Consider the following 25,272-nt stretch of genomic DNA (forward strand, 5'->3'; position numbering starts at 1 on the left):
GGGGAGCAGTCAGCTGAGCGCGCGAGGGTTGAAGTGCCGCCGTGCCGGTAAGTGCCGGCTCCCTGCGCCGGCTGAGGGGCCGACCCGGTGTCGGAGGCCGCGGAGGGTCCGGTGGGGTGGGACTTGGACCCAGATCCGCACCCTGACCCTCGCTGCCCTCCCACTCCTCGCTGCGGCCTCGGGCGCCTCGGCCCCTCCGAGCCCCGGCTGGTGCCGCTGGACGTCGTCCGGGCCCAACGGCGGTTTCGCTCGGCGGGCGCAGGCCCGCTTGCCGCGGGGCTGGGCGGACCCGGGGTTGTTTCTGAAGGCGGGAGCGGCCGGGGGCGCGGGCGGTGCTGCGGAAGATTGGGCAGGGTAGGGGCAGCAGAAGGCAGCCGGAGCCGGTCCCTCGTGTCCTTCACGGGGAGACACCACGAGCCACGCTGCTGCTGCGGCGGCGGCCGCGGGGAGGAATGCGGCCCCGTTGAGGCTTTGTGGCGGCCCTGGGAGTGTCGTCCCCGCGGCCCCCGGGGGTGGCCAGCGCTTCCTGCCGCTTCCCGCGCCTCAGGAGAGCGCGACCTCCCCGACCACCCTGCCGCTCCGGGGTCCGGGGCTGGGCGGGTGGCGGCGGGGGGCCCGGAGGGAGGCACCGCATGGGCGCCGGGAGAAACCCGGTAACCTCCGTCCGACCCGGCTCCCCCGAGCGGGACCAGGAGGGACATGGGCTGTGAGGAAAGGGCACCTTCCCTGTGCGAGTCGTGTGCCAGTCAAAGAAGCCATCTCACCTAGGCAGGGAGGGACGGGGGGCAATTCATCAGCGCAGGGTCGCATAAGGAGAGACGGTGACCTCGGGAGGTGTGTGTCACAGCTGTCACACACCTGGTCTTGGAGATGCCTCTAGGGGTGTCGTATCGGCTCATTTACTTTGAAAAGACTCCTCAACACCTTCTGCAAAACTTGGAATTACAATTGATTTCTGACAATTCAATTTCTGTATCTTATATCGGAGAGGTTTTAATTCTTTTTATTGGTCCAATGCATTACACATGAAAGCAGGAACGTTGTTATCAAAAACCACAGCTGCTCTGCCTACTTATTTGCCTGTTAATTTGTATATTATCCCACCTTCTTTTTGTGATGTACAGCTGGTGGGTATGGCAATGTATGTGATGTCATGAACTGCATAATATAGCTTCAGGTAGAAATAAGATGCAAGAACAGATGGACTTGCATCCTGCTTTCAAGCAAATGTTCTTTTAGTAGTAATGAAGATGAAGGAAAAAGATAATGAAAAAGAGACATATTTTCCATGTTAGAAAAGTCACTGTTTGCACCTTTCACTTTCCAATAAATGAAATTTTATAAACATGTACAAGGAACAGAAATGGTTTAATTAAAACACTCTGCAGAAAATGTCTTTTGAAGGTGACAGAGGATACAAGAGATTTCTGTACAAAAGGGATCAGTTTTCCCAGAAGTCCCCAAATTTGTACCTTTTCAGAGAGGTGATGGGAGGAGGGCAGCTTTTCTGGGGAAGTGCATACTCATTTTCCTGCAGTCAAGGGACCAGATTTATTGTTTCTTCAGTTTGATTGTAGGTTCAGAGGAGTATTGACCAGCCAGCTACCCCTTCCCACAGGAGAAGCTGATGGCCTGTTGTAGACTGCTCTGACTGGCAGTGGCAGACTAGGTCTTGGCTTTTCTGCCTTACAGTTACCACGGGCTTGTAAGGAAATAAAAGGAAATAATAAAGTTTAAATAAGGTTCATGTACAGAGGTCTCTTGTGTTATAGTAGCCTATTTCATTGATTGTGTTCTTGTGAACTGTTTTTGAAAGGCTTGACCTGTGTCACTGCATGTGTTTTTGATTAAAGGCTTCCAAGAGAAAAAAAAGGCACAAGTCAGGCTGACCCCACTAAAGGTTCATAGAGAGGAAGAGGAAAGTTGCTAAGTCAAGTCTTAGGAGGGTTGGTGGACTCCATCTTGATGAGGTAAAAGCCCTCTCTCTGTCAAGGGTGCTCTTGAGCACTTGCAGAGTAGGATAACCATGCCTCTTGGTTCATGGTGTAAGCAGAAAGAATAGTCAGTCATATTTTCTATCCAGTACCAGCAAAAGGGAAAGAAAAATACACCCAATTTATAATTTTTTTTCAAGTCTGAATCCTCTGAAGTGGCAAGAAGAATGTATATCAGATACAGTAAATAACAATTTTATATACTGTAAGCCATGAATGCAGTACTACAGTGTGCTTAGTGTTGGAAATGCTTTTGTTTTCCACCTTGTCTTCCAGACAAAAATGTGAGTAAGAAGTGTCATACCTCAGGCCTGTGACAGAGCCAGGATTAGGCTGTTGATCCTTGCAGATTTCTGTTCTGCCACTGCAGTCCTTGCCTGGCACTTGAGCAGGATGGTGATGAGAGAACAGGGCTCACTTAGGTACTCTGATCAGAGCTGTTTTGTGTGCACCTGTTTGCCACTGCAAGCTGGAGTTGCACACAGTCTGCAGCCATGTGTTGCCTCTTCCTCACCACTCATCAGCACTGAGTCACTTTCACAACTAGTCTGTCAGAGTTTCCAGCAAGTTTTGTGTGGTCTTGTGTTGCAAGATCTCTTTTTAAGCCCTGCCTGTTTATATGTTCTGTAATCCCATTGCAACCTGCCTACACTGTGGTATCTTCAGAACATTGGAAGTGAAGGGGCTATCACTGTGATCAGAACTGACGTGGTGAGACTGCTCGGTTGTCTCTCCACCTGTTGTTTCTCCTTGTAAAGCCTTTTGGACCATAAACAAGTGTTATTGTGGGTGCCCAAGATCTAGCACAGAGAGTAACTTCTGGGTTTGTGGCCTGTAGATGCTGTTGAGTTAGAAATAGCAATGAAGTAAGAGTTTGCATTCAGTGGCTGTGTGGTCTCTTGAGCTCTTGGCCGGTGGCAGTGCTAGCAATGCATCATTACTAAAGGATAAATTAAAACTTGGGTTGTCAGGTCCCTTGGGTCTGTAGGCATGAGACCACTACATCCTCAGATGTTACAGTTGCTGTTTTGTGTCTTGGCAGGGTTCACCAGTTATGGCACGAAGGGCCTTGAAACTTGCCTCATTGGTGGCAGCCACTTCTGGCACGTATCTGTATGGCAACAAGTTCCTGGATCCCAATGATTTTGGAGTTGTTCGTGTGGGCCGAGCCATTGCCACAGTAAGTTTCATCCTAGTAATCTGCAGGAAGATTCCTAGGTGGGTAACAGAGCTGAAGTTCACAAGAACTTGGGATTTCCTGCATTATCTCTTTGCATTTCCAGTTGGCAGCTGGCTCTGAGAGTCAGAAGGTCAATGGGGAGCTTTTCAAGTTGACACAGCTGGGAGAAAAGAGGTAAAAGCTTAGAAAAAATTGAGCAGTCATTTGCACATTTGGGAAGAAATGGAGATGCAGAGAATCACATCATAGAATGGTTTGCGTTGGAAGGGACCTTAAAGATCATCTAGTTCCAATGCTCCTGCCATGGCCAGGGAGATCTCCCACTAGGCCGGGTTGCTGAAAGCTCCATGCAGTCTGGTCCTGAACACTTCCAGGGAGGGGCATCCACAACCTCCCCAGGCAACCTTTTCTACTGTCTTACCACCCTCACACTAAAGAATTTCCTAATATCCAACCTAATTCTATCCTCATTCATCTTAAAACTGTTCCCCCTCATCCTAACGCTAGGACTAGCCCTTATAAAAGGTCCCTCCCCAGCTTTTATGTAGGCCTGGTTCAGGTACTGGAAGGCAGCTACAAGGTCTCCCCAGAGCCTTCTCCAGGCTGAGCAACACCAACACTCTCATCCTGTCCTCATAGAAGAAGTGCTCCAGCTCTCTGATCATCAGTGCAGATCCCTGAAGAGGTCAAAATCTGTTTTCCTTAAGTCCAAGGTAGTGAGCTTGCTGCACACTCTCCTTGTTGCCCTAAGGATCCTGAATTTCACCATTTTGTTGTCACTGCAGCCAAGTGTGCCCTCGAGCTTCATGTTGTCCGCTGGCATCCACCAATATACATCCTTACTGGTGACAACAAGGTCCAGCGTAGCACCTTTTCTAATTGGATTCTCTACCACTTGGAAAAAGAGATTGTCATCGATGCATTCCAGGAAGTTCCTGGATTTCTGGTGCCTTGCTGTCTTGTCCCTACAGCAGATGTTGGAGTTTTTGAAATCCCCCTTGAGGACTTGGCCTGTGAACAGATTTCCACCACCCTGACTTCTGCTGTCAGGGTGAGACAGGATTGTCTCTCCTTCCCTGGATAAGGTGAGGCCTTCAGAGCAAGAGCTCAGTTTGGGCCCACATCTTCATCAGTCCCCCTTCAAGGTTGGTCAGCCACCCTAAGGACTGTTGTTCTTGTATTATTATGCTTTGGTTGCTGCTGCCCTGTGACCCTTAGTATTAGAGATTTGGGGAGAGGAGAGCAGGAGTTTCCAGGGTCATTGTCAAAGCAGGGGTAAAGTGAGGATGGGGCTTGATGTATGTGTATGACTGGATTTGTAAAATAAATGCTACATCCCCCTGGCATCACTGCTATTTCACCCTTGTGTTGATTACTGCTCCAAAAAACCTGAGAATGAAGGCTGCCAGCCAAACAGGTTGCTGCCTTCTCCTTGAGGGTATTCACTGATGACTCCCTGAGCAGCCAGGAACAAGGAGAACTGAGACTGGAGAGGTTACCAGTGTCCCTGTACATCACTTGCATTATACATCCATCACTTCAGGCCATGATCTCCATCATTTACAGGCCCTCTGTGGTAAGCAGCTGTCTGTCTGCATACTCTATGACTTTTAAGCACTTCATTAATGAGTTTTACAGGGAGTCAGCTCCTGAGGGCTGATGCAGCAAGAAAATACCTGTCAGTTGGCTTAGGTGCTGTGCAATTTATATGTGCAAGCTGTGCCATGAAGTGCTGTGAAAAATGAGTGTTTATTTTGAAAGGGTGAGGGCAGAAATGCTAACTGTAATCTTTCCTTCTTAGCTAGCAAGTGCTACATAACTGCAAAGCTTTGTGCTCTGCCCCTGACCATAAAGCAGTGCTGCCTGTTGGCAGGGAGCAGCTCTCTCCCTGCACAGGAAGCTGAGGCATGGGGAGGGAAAGCAGCTTATTGTGATTGGAGTGGAATCTGCTATTCAGGATGTTTGGGCTCTCCAATCTGCCCTTGGGTTCTGGCTGCTTGACCAGTGTTTCTCACTTGTGGCTAACTTCTGGATTTTTTTTGTGTGTGGTTGTTTTTTTTTTTTTTTTTTTTTGTTTGGTTTTTTTTTGGGGGGGTTGTGGGTTTTTTGGGTTTTTTTGTTTGTTTTTTTTTGTGGCTATCTTCTTTTTAAGACAAAAAAAAGAGAACTGTGCAGTGATGAAGCTGTACAGTTGGTCTGTCTTTTGAGTGATGGTGGGAAATTACTTTCCTGATTAATAGGAAACATGAATGATGGCACTAGTATTGGACGAGAACAAAGTCAGTGCCCTGGACAGCATCATGTTTCAGACAGTTTCTAAGTTCTGGTAAAATCAGAAACCTGGCAGAGCAGTTGTGCATCTGCCATATTTCTTCGAGGGTATCCTGGCTGTTTTGGGTGTGTGAAAGGAACCTTCTGGGCAGTAGCTGGAATACGTTTCAGACACTAGCAGGGATTTCACAATGTCAAAGTTGCCGATCAGGATCATCATAATACTAATTTAGTGTTTAAGATTACGATGTAATTAGCAACCACTTAATTAATTCCCTCTTCCTCTGTAACAAAGGACAATCTGTTAACTTCTTCTTTTCAGGTTGGAGGTGATAATTACCCTTGTGGACTGGAGATAAAATAAGAACTGACTAAAACCTTTATGCAAGGCTGAATTGAACCTCCCTTCACTTCAAAGTTGTTCTTTGAGGTTGTAAAGATGCTTTAAATTTTTTTTTTCTTCTGAAAGGGTCTTTCTCACAGGGGCTGTGCAGCTCTTGAGTTCATCAGGGGCAAGGGAGCCTAAAAAGAGAGAAAAAAAATTGCTATGCTGTTTCCAATTTGGAGAAATCTATCTCCCACAAGGAAGAACCATGTCTGTTTGTAACTGATTCCCAGATAAGTCCCCTCTTAAATGCACCTTTGAGCTTTTGTCTTTTTACTTTTTGTCAGTTCCTATGAGTTTGTTTCAAACCAGATTTGATCCCCTTGCTTCCCCATCTTTCACAACTGATTGACTTTATGGCCTTCTAGGCATGTTTGCAGTGAGGAGTGGGGCTAGTATCCTATTGCAGAATGGGATGCTACTTCTTCAACAGGGAGGTTTTAGGAAATCTGACTTTAGATCAGTTATGCAAATGGTACTTTATGGCCAGGATCTTGAAGTCCAAATGGCAGATTAGTGGACAGGCTAATCATTGAAACTGAAATATTTTAGTTTAATTTCTTAGTAGTCTTTTACCATAAACTTCACTGTGGAACCTAAATGTTGGAGCCTAAACTTTGGAGCCCAGCTACATGCATTCTTCTTAACAGAAGTTTGTTTTGATAACTGCAGAGCTTCCTCAACATTTCTGGTTTCATTTGCAGACAGCAGTTATCACCTATGACTACCTCACCTCTCTTCGGAGTGTCCCATATGGATCAGAGGAGTATGACTTCCTCAAATCACAGGTAGGTGATAGCACTGAACTGTGTTGCTTGGAAAATTTGCAAGGCATAGGTGTGTTGTCAGAGCTGTTGCTGTAAAGCAAACCATCAAGCTGCCAGCTTAATAATTCAATATGCCTTCTACCAAACTGTTAACAGCAAACTGTGCTGCATATTAGATAAGATTCTTACACGACGTGCATTGTCCAGTGGAGGAGGTGTCTTGTCAAGAGTAGCCATATGTAGCCAGTGTTCACTTATGTCCATTAGATTCAAATATTTGGTTTCTGGGGTAAGACAGTTTTTGCTCTCTTGACAGTTCTCTGCTGCCCAGGCTGGTGTGTGGGGTCAGCTGCTAAGAGGAGCCTGGCAGTGGTTTCTTATCCTGATTATTGGTTGGTAAGGGCCATAGCATAAAGGCTGAGGAATTTAAGTTTAAAGGACTGTATTGGAGGCAAAATAATAAGGATGTATCAGTCTTGCAGCTCTCTAAAGAACTGGGCAAGAGATAAGAATTGTATTTTAATATCAGGAATTAACATGAATAGAAAAAGCATTTCTAGTGAGAAGAAAGTTAAGTTGCTCCTCTCAGTCATGTGCTGCACATTTCATCCCAGCCTACAACCCTACAGCACTGTGGCCTGTGAGTGACAGTGAGTTTTAGTTGAGTGCATGGGGTGTATGTAGCCAGGATCTTGCTGCTATTCCAGCTTGCGGCCTCTCTGAAGTGGGAAATATGGATTGTGCCAAATTAGGGCAATCTGCACAGCATGTTTGAAGTAAGGTCTTGAATCTCATTTATATTCATAGTGCATGTAGGATTTAGGTCACTGGTGTGGTTGTAAGGCATGGGATGGTGCTCTCCAGGGCCTCTCAGGCTGGGGAAACTCTAAAGCTGGAAACAGCAGTGAACTAAGTAGAAATCAGTGGCACTGGACTGCAGCATGCTTTGGTGTTCCTATGGCAGAAAATCCACATCATTGGTATTGTCTTAGAGTATCTGGAGTAGTTTACAGAGAGGCCTCCCTGACTTTTCTCATCCTCTCTTGTCTAAAGATGCTAAGCTGTTCTGCTGTACCCCCCTATCCCAGGTGTGTGGCACCAATTTCCTGGCATAAACTGGAGATAGGTGTGTTGAAGTCTGGGGCTTCACTTTACATCTGGCCATGTCTCTGCTACGTGCCTTTGAAACCTGGTTTGCAGAAGGGCTGCTTGTAGCATTCTCGAGCAACACCCAAGTTATGGAGTTATCAGTGCTGTGGACAGCTTGTCATTGGGCAGAAGTTTGCAACGGCCCTTGCAAATTCCTGACCTTTTGCTGTGTCTCTTCATTAACCTCTGTTATGCAGGTTTTGATGGTTTGTCAATTCATGTCTCAAGCAGGCAGAAAGAACCCCGTTTGCTGGTGCTGCACAGAGCTGTGTGCTCCCTGCTTGGTAGCCAAGAGTAGCTGAGTCAGCCTCTGTGCATGGCAGAGCCAGTGGCAAGCACAGCATGTGAGCATGACACAAGGACTCTGTGGCATGATCATCACTAGCTTTTGGCTGTGTGAAGGGGAATGAGCTGGGAGATGAGAGGAATTGGACACAGGTATAGCATGAGTTAATAAAGCTTGTTGGCCTGTGAAGATGTGTCCTGCTGTGCTATGGAGGTGCCACCAGTGAGCCCTGTAGAACCTGTGCTAGCAAAGTGTCAGCTTGGCAAGGGAAAATTTTTTGGGCCTCGGTGGTTGCACACCAAATACTTTATCTCAGTGCAGCTCCAAGTGGATGGCAATGAAGTATTTACCATCTTGCAGCTCTTTTAACACTCTGTGGGAGCAGATTTTATTGGTCTTGTACTACTAGCTCAGAATGACTTGCAAGAAGTTGTCTGATTGGAGTTGGTACTAAAGATTAGTCACTGGACAGAACCAAGAGGATGCAAAGGCCCTTCCCAAGTGTCTTGTGTGAAGGATACTTATGCAGGTACTGCTTCTACTGTCCTGTGTCCTGCTCATCCATTCACTGTACCTCTTTGCTTTCCTTCAAGTGAGGCCAACTTAACCTCCTTTTCATATACTACAAGCCTGACATTTTCTTTTAAGCATGAGTTTGAATTGATTACTGTTTTCTAGCCTCACTTTTGCTGCTGTGTCTAGAAGAGGCAAGGATTTGGTGAGCCTGGGTTTGTGGATAGTGCCAGCAGGTCTGAGTGCAGCTGCTGTGCTTCTGTTCTGTGCATCTTCTCTTGGTACTCAGCATACTGGTGGGTGCTACTCCAGTGCAAATAAAGCTGAACTCACTCTCCATGGACTCCCAGTTAGCCATTAAATTGGAACCTCTAAATTACACATGGGCTCAGATGAGAGGTGGGAAGCCTCAGTGTCAGCAGCAGTCTCAGAGTCTGTTGGGGACAAACAGGGACATAGTCATTAGGAAAAAATTAAATGCAAAGCAGATCAAGAAAGAAGTGGGTTTCCTGGAGGCTTTTAGCCACGTTCCTGCTTACCTCCAAGGCATTCTCTTCAATCTTACTCAATCTTTCTGTCCCTCATGGACCACTTTTGATGCTGATGCTCTCAGCCTCTTAGTTCTCAGTACCTTTTTGTGGCCAGCAGGTTGGGGGTATTTTACTATTTTCCATGAGGCAGGAAGCAACAGCTGGGACTGTGTCCCTGGGGTTGGTTTGCCTCTCTCTGGTTCTCCTGTCAGCCAGAGGGTATGAGAATCCACCTTCCTGATGGTACTCACAGCTCTTCCTCAGCAACAGCTGAGACAAAAAAAAAGGTCTTCTCTTTTCTATTCCTTCCTCTGCTTGTAGTAGGGATAAACCTTCTTAAGTGGTCAGGCTTTACGTCCGTCTCAGTGGTTGCTTCATCTCACCGCTGGTGCCTGGACCATGTAGGCTACTTATCTTTCTCCTGTGTTAAGCATCCTTTCTTGGGGTGTCTGCCCTTTTTCTGCATATGATAAAACCAATATACTGCTGTCAAGGCCAGTGGTAAGCATGTTTAGTCCCAGAATATGTAGGTCTCATGTCAGGTCCACGTCTGTTTCATTAAATAATACTGGCCATGTAAGTTTGGGCTTTTCTTCCTGTTTCTGCCTCTGCTTGTACTGGGTCAGAGAATGAAGGAGGACAGCCTGGTCAGTGCCATTTACCTATTGCTTTCTCAACAAACTTTTTTATTCTGTAGAAGGCTGCACATTTCTGATGTTATTCTGCCTTCTTGAATGTTTGTCTCCTCAGTCTCAAGTCAGCCTGCCCTGTGACATTTCCATTGTGCCTCATTGGAGCATCTGGGTGTCTTGGTTGACACTTCCTATATTGCCAGCATCAATTTCTGTTGATCCTGCAGTCAGTCAGGAGGTATTTCACAATATGCAGTTTGTTTAAGGGCTGGCATCTCTGGGCTTCTGCGTTGTTGTCAGTGTCATAAGAGGATTACAATGGGTTGGTTATCTTAGATATTGGCACAAGTGGCCACAGTTAAAAATCTTAAGCAGGTCATTTTTTTTGTTGTTTTCTTCTCTAAAAGGTTACTGCTGTGAATGTGGATAAATGTATTTTTTTAATGGAGTGGAGATAGCAAGGAGAGAAAGGATGCTTGGCCATGGTGTCTTTGGAGTCAGTAGGAATCCATTCTTGAATTAACTTTGTTGGCTACAGAGTTCCTTTGTCAGCAAAAAGCCATTTAGGGAGGTTAATTAACTTTCCTCCTTTTGAGAGCAGAATTAGGATGTTCTCTTTCAAACTCCTGGATATTAGGTTGTCAGTATCTGGGCAAGTATTTGGAAGGTGTAACCTTGTGTCGTCATTATACAGAATACAGTTTCTTGCTCCTTGGAGGCTATTCCTGGCATTTGTTGTGTTTGCTTCTCATGGTGGAATGGGTGTTTTCAAAATGAGCTGTGTGTATGGGCATGGGGTTGTGCTTTTTGAAAATAACCTACAGTTTCTGGATAGTTCAGACCAACAAAATAGCTTGTGTCTTTGGACTTCCCTTGTTATTCAGTAACACTATGTGCCTTAAATAATAGGAAATTATGTCCTAAAATAGTTTCCTCATGATGGAGGTGGACTGAATCTGCAGAGAGTAATCTGCAGGAGCTCTCTGGGCATTCTTTCAAAAAGGCAACAGTGATTGGGAACTGTGGGCTGTTCTACACCACAGCTCGGGCACGTCATGGTGGCTTGTGCTTCAACCTGTGGGTGACCTGGATGAGAAGCAGCAAATGAGCTTCCCTATGAGATACGGAGTAGCCATTAGGTGGCAGTGACTTTCTGTTGCCAAGCTAAATGGGAACCAGTAATAGAGAAATGAAGAGCTTCACAGCCCCTCCAGTCCCTAAGCTGATCAAGTTGGGTTGCCTTACTACAGGCTATCTTTTAATCTAAAAGGCATGGTCGACTCTAAGGCATTCCAAAAAAGGTACTGGCAGAACCAGCTGTTGGCTTGATGACTCTACAGTTGAGCATTTCTGTCTAGCAAACTTCCTGCCAACACATTAAGCATGAAAGCTTTGCACTGAAAACACAAAGCAAGCTATAAAATAAATCTTTTAAGACACTTCCTTTCCTTCTTCTGCTTTCTAGAGTGGTGTCAGCTGAACATTATGGCCACAGCATCTCTAGCTTTTGTAGAAGGTCAATTTTTTTTTTGGATCTGTCCCTATGGAACAGGATGTTCTTCAGTCCTCTGCAGTGATTTATTCAGAGAAATGGGCCATCTCACTGTGACATTTTTGGAGGAGGTAGAGGGAGAGAAGTGAAGGGAAATAGGTAGTGCCTCATTTCTTGCATTTTTTTTTCCCTGGGTGTCTACCTTTGTTCCTGAAGTGCTTTACTCCGGGAGCACGACTGTGAGGTGTCAGGGACACCACTTGGCTAAGTCGTCCTGCGTCTTTCTTGAATGTCCCCATCAGGAGTGCCTTGGCAGCATTTAGCCTTCTCTCCTCCAGGTGGGGCTATCGCTTTTCATTTGAATCCCTGAAGATCTCATTACTTGACTTCGTTTTAGCTGCTGAATGGGTACTTAATAACCAAGAGGAATATCTAAAGAACATCTCAGCCTCTAAGGTGAATAAACCATGAGGAAGCTCTTGAAGGATGTAGGCTGCAAGGAGCCTGCACCATGAAAAGCACTGTAAAAAGAGCAAATGGAAATAATCTTGTTCTATTTAGGTTCAGGCTATGCCTTGAGTCCCAATGTGAATCAATGAACACTCAGTAGTACAAGTCAAGAGATATGGGGAAAGATGGTGTCCTCTTTGAAGAGCTCGTGGTTGAGATTTATTTTTTTGCCTAGATTTTCACTCTGGGTGTGAACGGTGCAAATAAATAGAAATATAGGATTTCTCAGAGGGTTAAAGCTCTGGGTAAAGAGGCAAGGAAACAAAAAGTGGTTAATTGCTTAGGATGCCACTGTGAGTAACTTAAGAGTGGTCCCATTGTCTTTGGATCATGCCCTAATTAAGAATGTTTTTTTAATGAAGGAATGTGTCTTCTTGAACTACTGGCCAGTTTATATGACTTGGTTGTTGGAGGCCACCTGTAAAATCACTAGAGCTGGCCAGTACTTTACCTGTTTTAAGAACAGGAAGACAGCTGGCTTGGGAATTGATCTTATCTGAGACTAGGAAAAACACATACCTTAAAGATTCACCTGGGGATAGAGACACATCAGTATTTGCAAACTGGACTTTTCAAATGTTGTTTGGTTTGTACTTCGAGTCTTTAACAAAACCAGTATTGTGGATTTTGTTCCCTTATCTAAGGTTATGTAGTCATCTTGCAATGAAACACCAGCTTGAAGGACCCCAAATTACAGAGATGTAAAAACAGGAGTGTGCTGTGCAGAGGATATTTCATGCATCAGACCAGACTGGAATTTCAGAGCAGAACATAATACTGTAGATTTGCTCTGCTGAACCAGTGACCTTATAACATTCTTCCCCCCCCCCCCGCCCCCCAAAAAAAACCCCAAACAAACAAAAAACAAAAAACAAGCAAACAAACAAACAAAAAGAAGAATGTGCTGTAGGGTAGCATATAACTATCTTACCTGTCAACCCAGTGTCTTAATTTAGTTTGCTAAGTCAGTATAGAGGGAATTGCTGAGGTAAGTGGTGTCTTGTGAACACTTCTTGGGACTTCTTGACAATGTTCAAAGCATCTTAGCGGGTTTGAGGCAAAGTTTTTTACATATGTATGTAGGGGCCCCTGTTTGCATACTTCAGGAAAAGGTGTCTCTGAAAGGAACTCTGTCTTCCTCCATTTGGTTCCCCAGGACCAGGCAGGACTCCGCCAAACTGAGGAAGCCTTGGGGACTAGGAAGAAAGGAAGCTATATTTCTCTTGAGTTGGACCAGTTATCAATTTAGTCTAGGTACAAAATAAAATGTAAAATTCAGTGCCAGATTTGGAGCTGCCCATTACTTTATTTACTTGGGTGTTCAAGTGCCCTGCTTAGAAATCCACTGATGTGAGCACATGTCTGCATTTTTTTACATCTGAACAAACATATCTGTCTGCTTGTAGATATGTGCCTGTGTTCAGGTGTTAGTGCTTCTGTTGAAGTAACTGCTTTTGAGACAGTCAAAGGTTCAAGGATGACTTTGAAGGATTGAATCCAAGATGATAATCAGATTCACTGATAACCTAGTTAAGCCTACATAGAACTGGTTTGTGGTTATTTTTTTTTCCTGTCCCTTTTTTGACTTAAGAGTCCTGTCTCAGTGGCTGCAGATTCTGCTGATGGTGCACCATTCAGAACAGCTTGCTGCTCCTTCTTCTGCAGCAGCAGCATCTTGGCAGGTCTGACACCAGTAACAACTTGTTTTTGTCAGTGTACTGAGCTGATGTGACTTGGAAGAGGCCCACAAGGAGCAGATAAACATAGTGCCGAGGGTCATCTTTATACAGCCTCCACTCTGTTCCTAGCTTTTCTTTAACAATGAATCTGCATGTGAGCCTGCACATACACATGCACACGGCCTTACAAAATGCCTCCTGCCAAACCTGGATCCCTGTACTCTCTTGGCAGTTTTGCTGAGTTTAGAGGTAAATTCACTGAAAAGGTCACTTGCAGAATTGCTTTTCAAAAAACCCGAGCTCCTAAAATGTCTTTACTGCCCCTGCAGTCTTTGTTTGAAAATGTACTCATTTTGAGTTGCCTGAGAACTCTGTAACTGTGCAGTCTGTTTGTTATTGCAGGGTTGCTCTCAACACAAGTTGTTTTTTACAGGATTGCTGAAGGACAGTAGACTTTGCGCTCCCCTTTGTTTATTGTGGGACTGCTGTGGGAAGAGAAATAGGGAAGATGCACTTTCCTCCTTCAGGCTTCTTCCGTGCCATTGACAGTCAGGAGGCACAGCTGGGCATGTCCAGAGCCCAGCAGGAGCTGTTTCTTCTCTGCAGTGCCCTGGTATTGCCTGCTCTGTCTCTCCTCTTCCTCTTCAGAACAGTTTCCCTGCTTCCATTTCTTGCAGTAACCTGAGGGTTTTGCTGTGGCAGTCTGAATTGGGAGTTATTTGCTGCCAAGGTAGGGAATGGTGATCCTTGACCAGGCAGCACCATTGTAATGAAATGACAACTCCTGAGCAGTGAGGAGTGAGAAACAGCAAGGCTGTCAGCTGGAACTGTTCCTTGCTCTGAGCTAGTGCTTCTACTGAGCTGTGTGCTTGACGACATGAGTGTCTGTAATCTGATGCATGTGAAGGGCTTCCAGGAGCCATACCAGCTCCTGCCTCCCTGACTAATGGGGTCAGATCCACTGCAACTTCCTTTGACCTCCACTGGTGCCGAAGGACACAGACTAGGGACTGAGTCTGTACCAGCAGTGAGGGTGATGTTTAGTTCTTTTAAACCTGTGTTTTGATTTTAGGGTAGGAAGTGCTTGGTAATGTGGTTGAGGGCTGAGCAGAAAGAAGCAGGGTCATATGTGGATCTCTCCTGCTATATTCTCATCTGAACACATGCAGCTTCCCACACCAGCACAGCTGGCCTCCAACTCACTTGTGCTATCCTATACCAGGTCTGAATCAGCTTCACGCTCTTCTGGTTCTTCTGCAGCCTGCACAGCTTTGCCCTTGCCTCTCTCCACTGATGCCTCAGACCTGGCTGCTGCCTCCTTGGCCCCTGTCATGCTGCTGGCAGATTGGATACCCTGGATTACCCTGCCCATAACTCACATGTAAAAATTTGCCATGATCTTAATTTTCAGAGAAAACAGGCTGAGGCAGGTGGATTCCTTGCCAGCCTCAGGCAGCAGCTCTCCCAGGCTGTGGCTTTGCATACCTGTGCCAGTGGCAGCCAAGCCTGAAGGTTTCCCCTTCCTAGTCCCTTTCTGGAGTAAGCACTGGCAGAGCTTGGTCCTCACCTGGAGAGATGATCTCCACATTGTGCATGTCTCAGCTTCAGTCCTGGAAATCTCACTCCAGGAACACTCAGGTGTCAGGTTCTGTAACATTCTGAAATTCTATGAGCTCGCAACCCATGGAACTCTTCTTTTTGCAAAATCTTTGAAATGGTGGGACATATGTGTATCTGATGAAGAAAAGTTCCTTTAGTATTCACTGCTTATAATTTTTGGACATATGTGTAGTAAATTAAGGAAGCAGTGTATAGATAAGACCACTTCCCCACACAACCCCATCCTTGTCACAGATGCCCCTCCTTCCACCTGCATTGCTCAATAAATTTGATCTCAAGAGGGGAAATGAATTCTCAATTGCAACATGCCTGGTAATTAACCACACTGTAATTCTGATGTGCAGCACTGTCACCCACCATTGGGTGGGAGTGGAAAAGGCACTGCATTTTGTTGATGGTTGAACATTTGTTTTCTTTATCATTTTGACACCAGAGGTAATTGCCATTCCTGAAATATTCTTTTGCTACTATTACAAAGCAACTGTTAGGGACAAATTAATTATGAAGAATCTGATTATGACAGATTAATAGGCCTACAGAGGAGATTCCTTTTTTTTTCTTTCAGGTAGCTGAATAGTAAAATATACCAGCTCCCCTGTAACTGGCAGAAGCACGTGCTTCTCTGTAAACCAACACATATTTTGTTGGAGATGGGGGATTAGCAAAACTAGGACTAGAGTTTAGAGTGGGTTTCCAAGCTTGCTTTGATTGAGTTTTGGTTCCTCAATATCATGTGCCAAAATAAGCTTGAGTCTGGACATTGCCATATGGAGGGGAGATCTTCATAGTTGTTATTGGACCAATGTCTGCATAGTTGAGAAGCATCATGAAGGCCTGAAAATGAGGAATGGTGGGCTTGTGGATTTGATGGATTTTAGAGCAAGACATTTAGAACAATGACATTTAAGGTCATTATCTGGTGTGCTTTATTGCTGCTAAGGGTTCCCTGTGTCAGGAAGGTGAGATCTGATGTGCTGGTTGAGTTCCAAATGGCCAATGATATTTTGTCTGCCTGTGTCTCCCTGGAAGTTGCAGACTACTTGCCTCAATTCTTGTGGGGTGCAGCCTGTTGTGATGTGCCCCACAGAGAGCTGCACTCTGCCTCCCTGTGACTGTCAAAACCCAGGGAAAGAAAAGTTTGAAATATCTGTATTGCTCATGACTCTATCTAGGAGATCACCAAATTTAGGTGTAGTCAGGACTTCGTAATTGCGCTTTTTTGGAAGTTCATGTAGATTTGGTAATTGTGCTTTCAAAGAGGCAGTTAGATACGTATGTCATAGGTGAGTGGCTACTATGCATTGCTAGTGAATCCCAGGTGCTGATGAGGACACAGTGAAAAATGAGCCTATTTTAGGCTTTTTTGATGTGTCGAACTTCAAGTTGCCAGGCAGTAGTGACTTGATAAAGGACCTCTCTAGCTGGGCCTGGAGTCTACTGTCTGACTACCTCCAGTTTAGTGCTTGTGCATTCACTCTGCTCCTGTCCAGGAAAGGAACAAATCTTCAGTGCTAATCAGTGCACAGCCTCTCTTCATGCTATGATCTCCTTAATGAGAGAATAGGGAAGCTCCACTCTTCCAGAGACCAAATCAAGACCATGTTTATCACATTTTCCATCTTCTACCTGCTGACATCAACTTCCATTTCCCTGTGACTTAATCCTTCTGTATCTGGAATCTCTGTATCTCTGTTTGGAGTATGTAAATGCTTTAATATTAAATATTTGAAGCTAGAAGTCATAGATAGCATTACTTTTGGCTTACCATCATCTGATTTCATTGCTTTGCTTCATGTCCATCTTGTCTCATGCTAGTTCTCTACGATCCTTCTTGGCAAGAAGCTTTTGTTTTTGAAACTATCCACATTAATTGTATTTTGCCAGCAATATTTGATTCGTTGGAGGATCTTCATCAATATTATTTTTCTGTCTTGAATATTATTTTCACTGATTGCCTTTGGGATAGGCCTTTTGTCTTGGGTTTAATAGTTACCTTCTAGCCAATGTTAGAAATGATCTATTTGACTAACTTGTTGATGGAAATCTCCTCTTGTCTATTATCTCCACTGCAGCATCACCTTTGTTTTCTCTTGTCCAGTGTTAGCCTTTTACACCAGATTCTTCTCCTTTTGACAAAGAAACCTTGACTTTTGCACAAATCTATTTTGTAATGTCCTAGGCTGAGTCACTCTTAAGTATTGAACAGTCACTTTGATCTTGGATAGGATCATGTTTCCTCTTGCATCCAGTTCCTTGTAAACACATTACTGTGTGACAGCAGTTCTGCGGTTGGAGGGACATTCAGTTTTCTTAAAGCTTGAGTGAGACAAGACATCCGGCTACTTTACTGACTCTTTTACTCTAAATTCTTATAATATGCTTGACATTTACAAATGCAGCATTCCTGCTTTGTGGATGCTCATTCATCTCCTGGATGAGGGGGAAACTCAACAACTGGCAATGAAAAGGGCAAAATATTGAATATGTAGTAGTGCATAAAGATGATCTCGGTTTTATTCCCCTCACAGCCTTGGTGAGCCACAGCCAAGTGCAGAGGAGATTTGTACAATATTTTTCATTGTGATACCAGCTGCAATAAAGGCAATTGCCTCTGCTACTACTGCGGGTAATTCCATCTGCTTGTTGTGGGTGCAAAAGGTAGTCTACTCTGGATAATGAATAACCAACATGTGACCTCACCTGGGCTTTACTTTTGTTCATCTCAGTTTGGTGCCATGTCAAATATTCATACATTTGACTTTATTTAACTTCTATCTCATGCTATTTTAAAGCAGCACTCTCAGAGCTGATATAGGTTCTCTTTGTTGCTCATGTTCCTGGCAGCCATAAGGCTTCAGTAGACTAAATGATGTCTTCCTTGTCACCTGTGTGAGCCTATTTTTTCCAAATTCTGATTCCATTGATACCTGCATAAGCCTATTGTTTTCTGAGAAAGTAAGGACTAACTACAAGGAAGGATCTGACCATCTAATTGCAGTTTAGCAAGGCTGTTGATTGTGCATGAATCAGAAGAGATACCAGCTCAGTCTCCCATAGTGGTAATGTTGCTGGGGTGCAAATTGATACTGTTGCCTTTCTTGATGTGAAACTGTGTGGTGTTAACTGGATGAAAAAGCTGAAGTGATTTTTTTTTAACTTTTTTTTTTTTTTTTTTTTTTTTTTAACATATATATAATTTGGAGTGATTTTTTTTTTTTTTACATACACATATTTTCACCAAATTCAGCAACTCTGATACTTAGAAGGGAACAGGCTTGCTGAGTAACAAAGGGACATTTCTTGGGTTATGTTTTTTTTTTCCAACATAGGCAGTTTTAAATGTGGAACTGCACTTTACTATTGGTAATGACTTAGTGGCACCACAGCTGCTCTCTATCTGCTGGACGTGGAGCTGTGACAGTCACTGCAGTTTTTAGGGAACTGACAGTGTAATCCCATGGTTGTTATCTTTCCTAACTTTCTCGTCAATCCAATTTAATCACTTCTAGGTATTTCATGTGTTATTCTCTCTCTCTTCTTCAGGCATCCTGTTCCTATGGGAAGAGGTCTGTACTTTAAAGGTCAGAGCTACTCAGATTAAAAAAGGGGAAAGGATTCTGTCTCTGTCACTTTGGTAAGGGGCTGTGCTGAGATCTCTAGAGAGACTGCAATGGAAAGCCTTCTTCCTGGGTTTTGTGACCAGACTGAATGCTGGTGCCCATCTGCATGTCTGTAAGAGAGGAAGCCCACTTGTCCTGCTCCCCAGCCACTGGAGTGACCTGCCAGGAGAGAAGCTGCATATGTATAGGGGGGAGAAGCTGCTGTTGCACTGTTTAATCATTTGACATTGACTCAGATAGGTCCTGACTGGAGGTCAGCTGTGACGTGCAGCTGGTAGGGTGGGATTTGACTGTTGGGAAGAAAAAAATGTCAGCCTGGATTCTTTGGCACTGACAAAGCAGATGTGATGATTTCTCCCCTCCAGCTGCAATGGCTGCCTCTGTGCTTCCTTCTTTCCTGCACACCCACTCTGGGAGAGCAGACAGTGTGAAGCTACCCTGTCTTGACCCTCAGCTGCTGCACTAGATGAGACTTAGCTCAGCTTTCTCCATCTTTCCTTTGGTGCTTGGGCCATCAATCCTGATAAACCTCAGCATGTCTTTCAGTGTATCTTCTGACTGCTTGTCCTCATGGAGTCTGTGGCTTTTCAAGCTCCATTTTATTGCAGGGTGGGGGGGTGGGAACTAAGGTCAGATGTCCATACTCATCCCTGCTGCTAGGTTCCTTCACTTTGCTTTAAAGGCCAGGGATATTCAGCACTGAACAGATTCCCTTGGTTCTCATTTCATCTCATCTTTATCTCTTTACAAACTGTAGTAATGACCTATGTGTTTCCCTTCCACTTTACAGTGTTTGGCCTCTTGAGTAGTTTGAAAACATTACCAGGTCAGCCTTCTTGTCACCATTTCATTTTGTTATTGAGGACAAATCATGAAACTGGTTCTTTTTTATTACATATTACACATCTGTCTTGCAGTGGCTCCTGATGTATTCTTCAGTGTTTGTTTTGCTCTCTCTACCCCACCTGGGACTTCAGACCTTTTTTAAGTGAAGAGACCATCTCTACACCCCTCACCCCACTGCAAAGCATCCCTGTGCACAGCTATAGCTGTATGAGCTTCATTGAGAGCTAATGCCTCCTGTGGGCTTGTTTGAGCTCTTCCCCCCACTCTCCCCATGGCCCAGGACCAGCTCTTGCTTCCTGTGTTACTGCCTTCCCAGGATCTTCTCACACAGCCATGGCTGTTTTGGGGTAATTTCAGGTGATTTTTGCATTACATCATCCTCTCTTGCTGTTTAGTCAATAGCCTATGGTTTTTAAAGGGTAGGTCAGCAGCTCCCATTTAGGGAACAGTCCTGAATATAACACACATCTTGGTTGATCTTGATCCTCATAGTAATTGAAAATAGCAAATAAACCAGGACTTAATAGGAATGATGGCTGGGAGCCTTCCACTACAAGGCCATCTAAGATGGTGCCTTTGCAGCCCTCACCTTGTTTTCACTTCCATCCCACATGGTTTGATCCAGACTGAGATGATTTAATTTGGTTAGAAAGATTTTGAGAGATGCTGTGTCAAATTTATTACCATTTCACCTGCCTCTGTTACAGGAGCTGCAGGCACTGTGATCAATGGATCAAGACACGTGCCTAATTTCACTGCAGCTTCTGTAAATGTCTCTGTGCTTTCTGCAGCTGTGCTGTTGATTACTTCCTATCCTCCATAGGAACTCTGCAACAAAGCACAGATCTCTTTGTATACCAACCCTATCAGGATAGCAAAGCACTGAGGGGACTTTTGGGAACATTTTGCTGACATTGTAAGTGTATTGCGTCTGTGTATCCATAGGTCTGGGCCTTCCTTCTCATGTAGATATGGTATGATCTTAACCTCATGTGTAAGTGCCATTCATGTAAGTGTACGTGCCCCAAGAGAGAGCCTGTGTGAAGGACCTGTTTTATAGTTACAGGGTAATCCAGCTTCCAAACCAGAATCTCGTTAACTGGAGGTGATGTCTGTAGGCATAAAGGACTTGACTCTTAGATTCCTGTATTCAGCAGTTTGATCTGGTACTGTTAGTGGGAGAGAACAGACAGGTAATGCTATAACTACAGAAGTATTATGTTCCAAGTATGTTAGCATGCTATTTTCCCCCTGTCTCTGACCATCACTTCCCTGTGCTCCTTGTTCTCCCTGCTCAAGAGGGAGCTATTAGACACTATTAGACAGAATAGTGCATTGTATCAGACAGGTGTCTAGAGGGGAAACAGCTGCTCCCTTCTGATTTTTCTCCTGCCCCACAGATAACTAATTGCAGCTCAGTTGCTTCTATTAGCTATTTACCTAAAACTGAGCAGGCTAATGAAAATGTTTCTAATTAATATGAGGCAGATTAAAACTCATTACAGCAAGTTCGTTGGTAATGAGAGGTAATAAGAGCACAAATGACCAAACTTGGAGCAAATTGGAGATGGAACATGAGCAGGCAAGTGGTGCTGGTTGTGCATGCACCAGCCAGAAAAGGCAGGGTTCAGCAAGGTGACTGCTGAGGTCCAGCTTCCTCCTCTCAGAGCAGCTGAAGTGATTGGCCCAGCGTAAATGCTTCCTGAATCAAGTGGCATCTCAAACTAGGTGTTTGTTGCTAGGCCACTCCCTAGAACCTCCTTGGATTTTTAGGAACCGTGTTATGAATTAGCAGGAATAGCATAGGAATAAGCACACAATATTAGTATGTGCTTGTGTGTGGAAATGCAGAATCCTGATGGCTCACAGGGTTGGAGCTTGTGTGTCTGGCCAGTGTGAAATGTTCTGGCCTACATCTGGAAGAAGAATCTCCAGGTAAGATTTACACAAACCATGAAACATGTTTGCTTTAATTTCATCTGCCTTTAGCACTACTGATGCAAGGCCTCAGCACCAACACCAGATATCAGCTGTCTGATGCAGGCTCACTGTTCATATCCTGCCTTTGTACAGAGCTGACTGACTGTCCTTCTAATTGTGTGACTTCATCCCATACTTGTGAAACCAAGAAGCTAAGAAATTTTCACTTCAGTGTAGGGGATCATCTCCCTCCTTGATCTTTTGCAAGCTGTAAGGTTCTCTGTCTCACTTCCTGGCTGTGTCACTAGTCACCTACCATTGTGCCAGAATTTACAGAGGATTTATATATCTGCAAGGACTATTTTGAACTATGGAAGTCAAAACAGAGAATTGGGGAAATTTTTTTTAACCAAGATTTACCTAGAAGGTACAGGTCTGAAAAGGTAACAGTGTATCTGCCTAGGTGGGAACGTATGGAATCCCCTACTCTCATATGGGCTAGCAAAGACCCATAGGTAAATCTTCAGGAACGGTACACATGACTTCCATATATAATGAATTATTAGGTAGTGGGATAGATTGCACCAGGAGTTATTCCAGTTCCAAAGATGTGGAACTGTCTGTGATCAGCAGAATGATCAGTTAGCATTGGTATAAGGAACATTTGAATGGGAAATATTTGGCATGCAAATGAATGAGATTTTGTAAAAGGTAGGTGGGAAAGACAGTACAAAAAGTAGGCAATAACAATTCCATTTAAGAGTTGTGTGTCTCCTTGCAGCACCCCTGCTGTCAATCAGTTTGATTAGCAGGCTGACAGGGTTAGTGAAGGATGTAGTAGGTTATATTAACTGTATGCTTATTCAGATTTGTTGAAAGAAGAGAGAACAGCCCTTTGCATACAACTCCACAGATATTGCAATGGGCCCTGGGTCTTCTATCACTGTTTTTAGAGCACCCAAGTACCCTAGTCACTTCACCAGTAGCTGTATCCTCCCTAAATATTTTCACAGATGTTTTGACATGGTGTCACATGAGTGATTTCAGTCTCTCACTGTGTTAAACTGAGGTGGACATCTTCAACGATTCCCTCATACAGACATATCCTCTTCATGGAGTCCAAGGGGTAGCCTGGCTCTTTCAGTCCAGTCTCCTGCTGGCAACCCTGGGATGACTGCCTTGTCCAGGATGGCTGACAGCTTCACTGCCTGGGATGCTCCCACACATTTTTGTGCCTCAAAATACTTCTGAGCATCCCGAAGGCCATAAGAAGCAATTCTGCTGTGCCATGGGAAGAAAGCAAGAGTCTTTCACCAATGTCCCAAGTCCTTGTAATGGCAGGTAATTTAGTAAGTACAAAAAATCCTTGGAAAGAGACTGAGCCTGAGCAGAAGGGGTGACCGATTAACCAGAATGTGGTAGCTGGATACACTGAATAGGTCCTTTAAAGATTTTAATGATGCTTGGAGTATCAGTGCATGCTGTTTGAATTCTGTCTCTCGCTGTGGCCAATCAATAGGGTAATTTTTGTCTTGATTCCTTGAGCAAGAGAGCTTAAAGCCCTTTAGACATTTTATTAGGTGTAATGTTCTTATGAGTCTGTAAAATGGGGGATAGTGATCCTGAGTTCTGTAAAGAGCTTCGTAAAAGCACTTGGAGAGAGGAAAAGCTCCATATAAAAGCAGGTATGGTTGTTTTATCATAAAGGGCTAAAGTCTTTCTGAATTCCTTTAAGACTGTGTCCCCTGACAATGAGTACCACCGGTTAATGCTGTGCTGTGCAAACTGTGATATACAAAAACCCTTAAATAAGGACGTTGCTTAGTGGAATGCCCCATTACTTGCTGTTTTGTGAGAACGGGAAATAGAAACAGGAGATTTTCTTCTTCCATATGCATCATCTCTCTCTAATCTGAGTGCTCCTCTGAAGTTTCAGATCTCTTTTTTTGACTTTTTTTAAGTCCATGATCATTTTTTCCCTGTCCTCGTTTTCTTCTGTACCACTTTTTCTGATGAGATGTCCAGAATCCAAGATGAGTTTGTGTTTTCAATTTATACAATAGCATTTTTTTTCTCTTTTTCTTTCTTAACATGTTCAAACAACTTGGTTGGGGTTTCCTGACCCTCACTATGCATTGAGCAAGTGATGTGATGCAAGTGTTGGGTAGTTACAGTGAATTTAGAGCCTATCAGTGTGTGCAGGCAGGACAGATTGCACCTTCTAATGTGTGTAACTTTGCAGCCATCTATGCTGAAGGTGATCTGCCAGTCTATTGGTTGTTCACCTGTCTTTAGCCAGGACTTGGTAGGGCTTATTTTTCTGTTGCATCTCATGCAATTTTTGTCACTGCACTGATCTCTCTCCTTTGCCAGATTGCCAGCAGGGAGATTAAACCTTGGTGTAAGAACGGGTATAAGGGGACACTTGCTGTTAGCTTTTGACAGCGATGTGGGACAACCCATTTGTACCAGAGAACCCATCCTGCCTTGAGGGTCCTACCTGTACCTATTTCCCTTTTCATCACATTTCTTAGTGTTTCCAGTGCTACTTCAGCTTCACTGGAAGTAACAGCATTGGAGGTGCTAATGTAAACAAGGCCACTGCAGTATCACATGTTCTAAAAGAGTTCAGAGCAGATTGGAATGAAACTGTGATAAAAACATCACTATATGTTGCAGCCTTGTCCGAAGAAGAGAGTTCTCCCCTGCTGCTTTCTGTAGTGATGGGGTTGGTGTCACACAGAGAGAATTTTGCCCTTGCAATGGGATAATGGGATGAGCAAGTGATGTTCTTGAGTCTTCTCTAATAATTACTCAGATTTCTTTTGACTCTTTGTGAGGGATTTTATTGAAAGCCACTTGAAATCCCAGTAAACATCTCAATTTTCTCTTCTACTGACCATTGCATTAACATGTTCAGAGTGTTTTAGTGAACCAGTGAGGAATGATGTTTTTTTCCTCTCAAAATCCTTGACTTTTTTCAGTTATATCATATTTAGTTAGATGATGCTTAGTATTCTCTCTAATTATTGTCTCAACTAATTCCGTTGACACAAAATAAATTCTTGCAGAAATATAATTTCCCAGATTACTCTGGATTTTTCTTTAAAGCAGGGCAACATTTGCACCCCTTCTGTCCTCTGGAAGCTGATGATTTTAATGTGCAATCCCCCAGCTGTGAGACCATGGTGAAGGATGCTGTGCATGTTCTGTTTTGTTCCTGGAGATCTCTGTAAGGATGTTCTTTTCTCTCTTGTTCAGGACTGCTGTGTCTATGAAGTCAACTGGGTTCTCTATAAGATGGATAACCTTGGGATGGCCAAAATTTCCTCTCTTCTTTTGCTAGAGGAGAGAGGGGCTATTTCTGCCTCCTAAGCAGAGACCGAAAATACACCCTGCATCCAAGTGTGCCTGCAACCAGTTGCATGCTCAGCTTCATGAGTTTTCCCTCCTGTTTTTTACATCTCCATTGGCTATCAGTTTGGCATCTTATGGCCAGCACTGTGCTACAGCCTCAGGGGTGCTGTTGCTCTGCCCTCAGCCATGCTGCAGCCTGGAGCCATTTGATGGGCTCTCCCTGCGCTGGCCCGGGCACCGTGCTGGGGTTTTTGGAGCACATCTGCAAGGACCTTACTATGGTTTAGCACCTGCGCCCTGGACTGTGGTTGCCTCAGGATGCCTCAGGGTTGGGGGGCAGCCGACCACTGCTCCCCTTTCCCTTTGCTGCTGGCAGGTGGTTTCCTCCACGGCTGGAGGCAGCAGGCAATTACCAGAGCTGCATAAAAGCTGTTTCCCTGTAATGGGCTGCACTCCTGGTGCTGTGACAAACTACCCAGCTGCTCTGTCTCTCTCCCTCCCACTGCCTTTTTCTTTCATCG

General features: G+C 44.5%; 1 protein-coding gene across 2 annotated transcripts in view; it reads left to right on the forward strand.

Moving 5' to 3' along the window:
• The window catches only part of ADCK1 (aarF domain containing kinase 1), a 78,216-nt gene continuing 52,944 nt past the window's right edge, over positions 1–25,272 (forward strand). Inside the window, exons 1-3 of one of the 2 annotated variants that reach the window (XM_030452376.1) lie at positions 1–47; positions 3,037–3,174; positions 6,535–6,618. In XM_030452376.1, the coding sequence (XP_030308236.1) occupies positions 3,049–3,174; positions 6,535–6,618 (210 nt within the window). In that variant the 5' untranslated portion in view covers positions 1–47; positions 3,037–3,048. Of the gene's footprint in view, positions 48–75; positions 355–3,036; positions 3,175–6,534; positions 6,619–25,272 lie in introns of those variants that run through there. The other variant, XM_030452377.1, reaches the window with a different exon arrangement.

The sequence above is a fragment of the Calypte anna genome, chromosome 5A, assembly GCF_003957555.1.
Source record: "Calypte anna isolate BGI_N300 chromosome 5A, bCalAnn1_v1.p, whole genome shotgun sequence".
NCBI classification, from domain to species: Eukaryota; Metazoa; Chordata; class Aves; order Apodiformes; family Trochilidae; genus Calypte; species Calypte anna.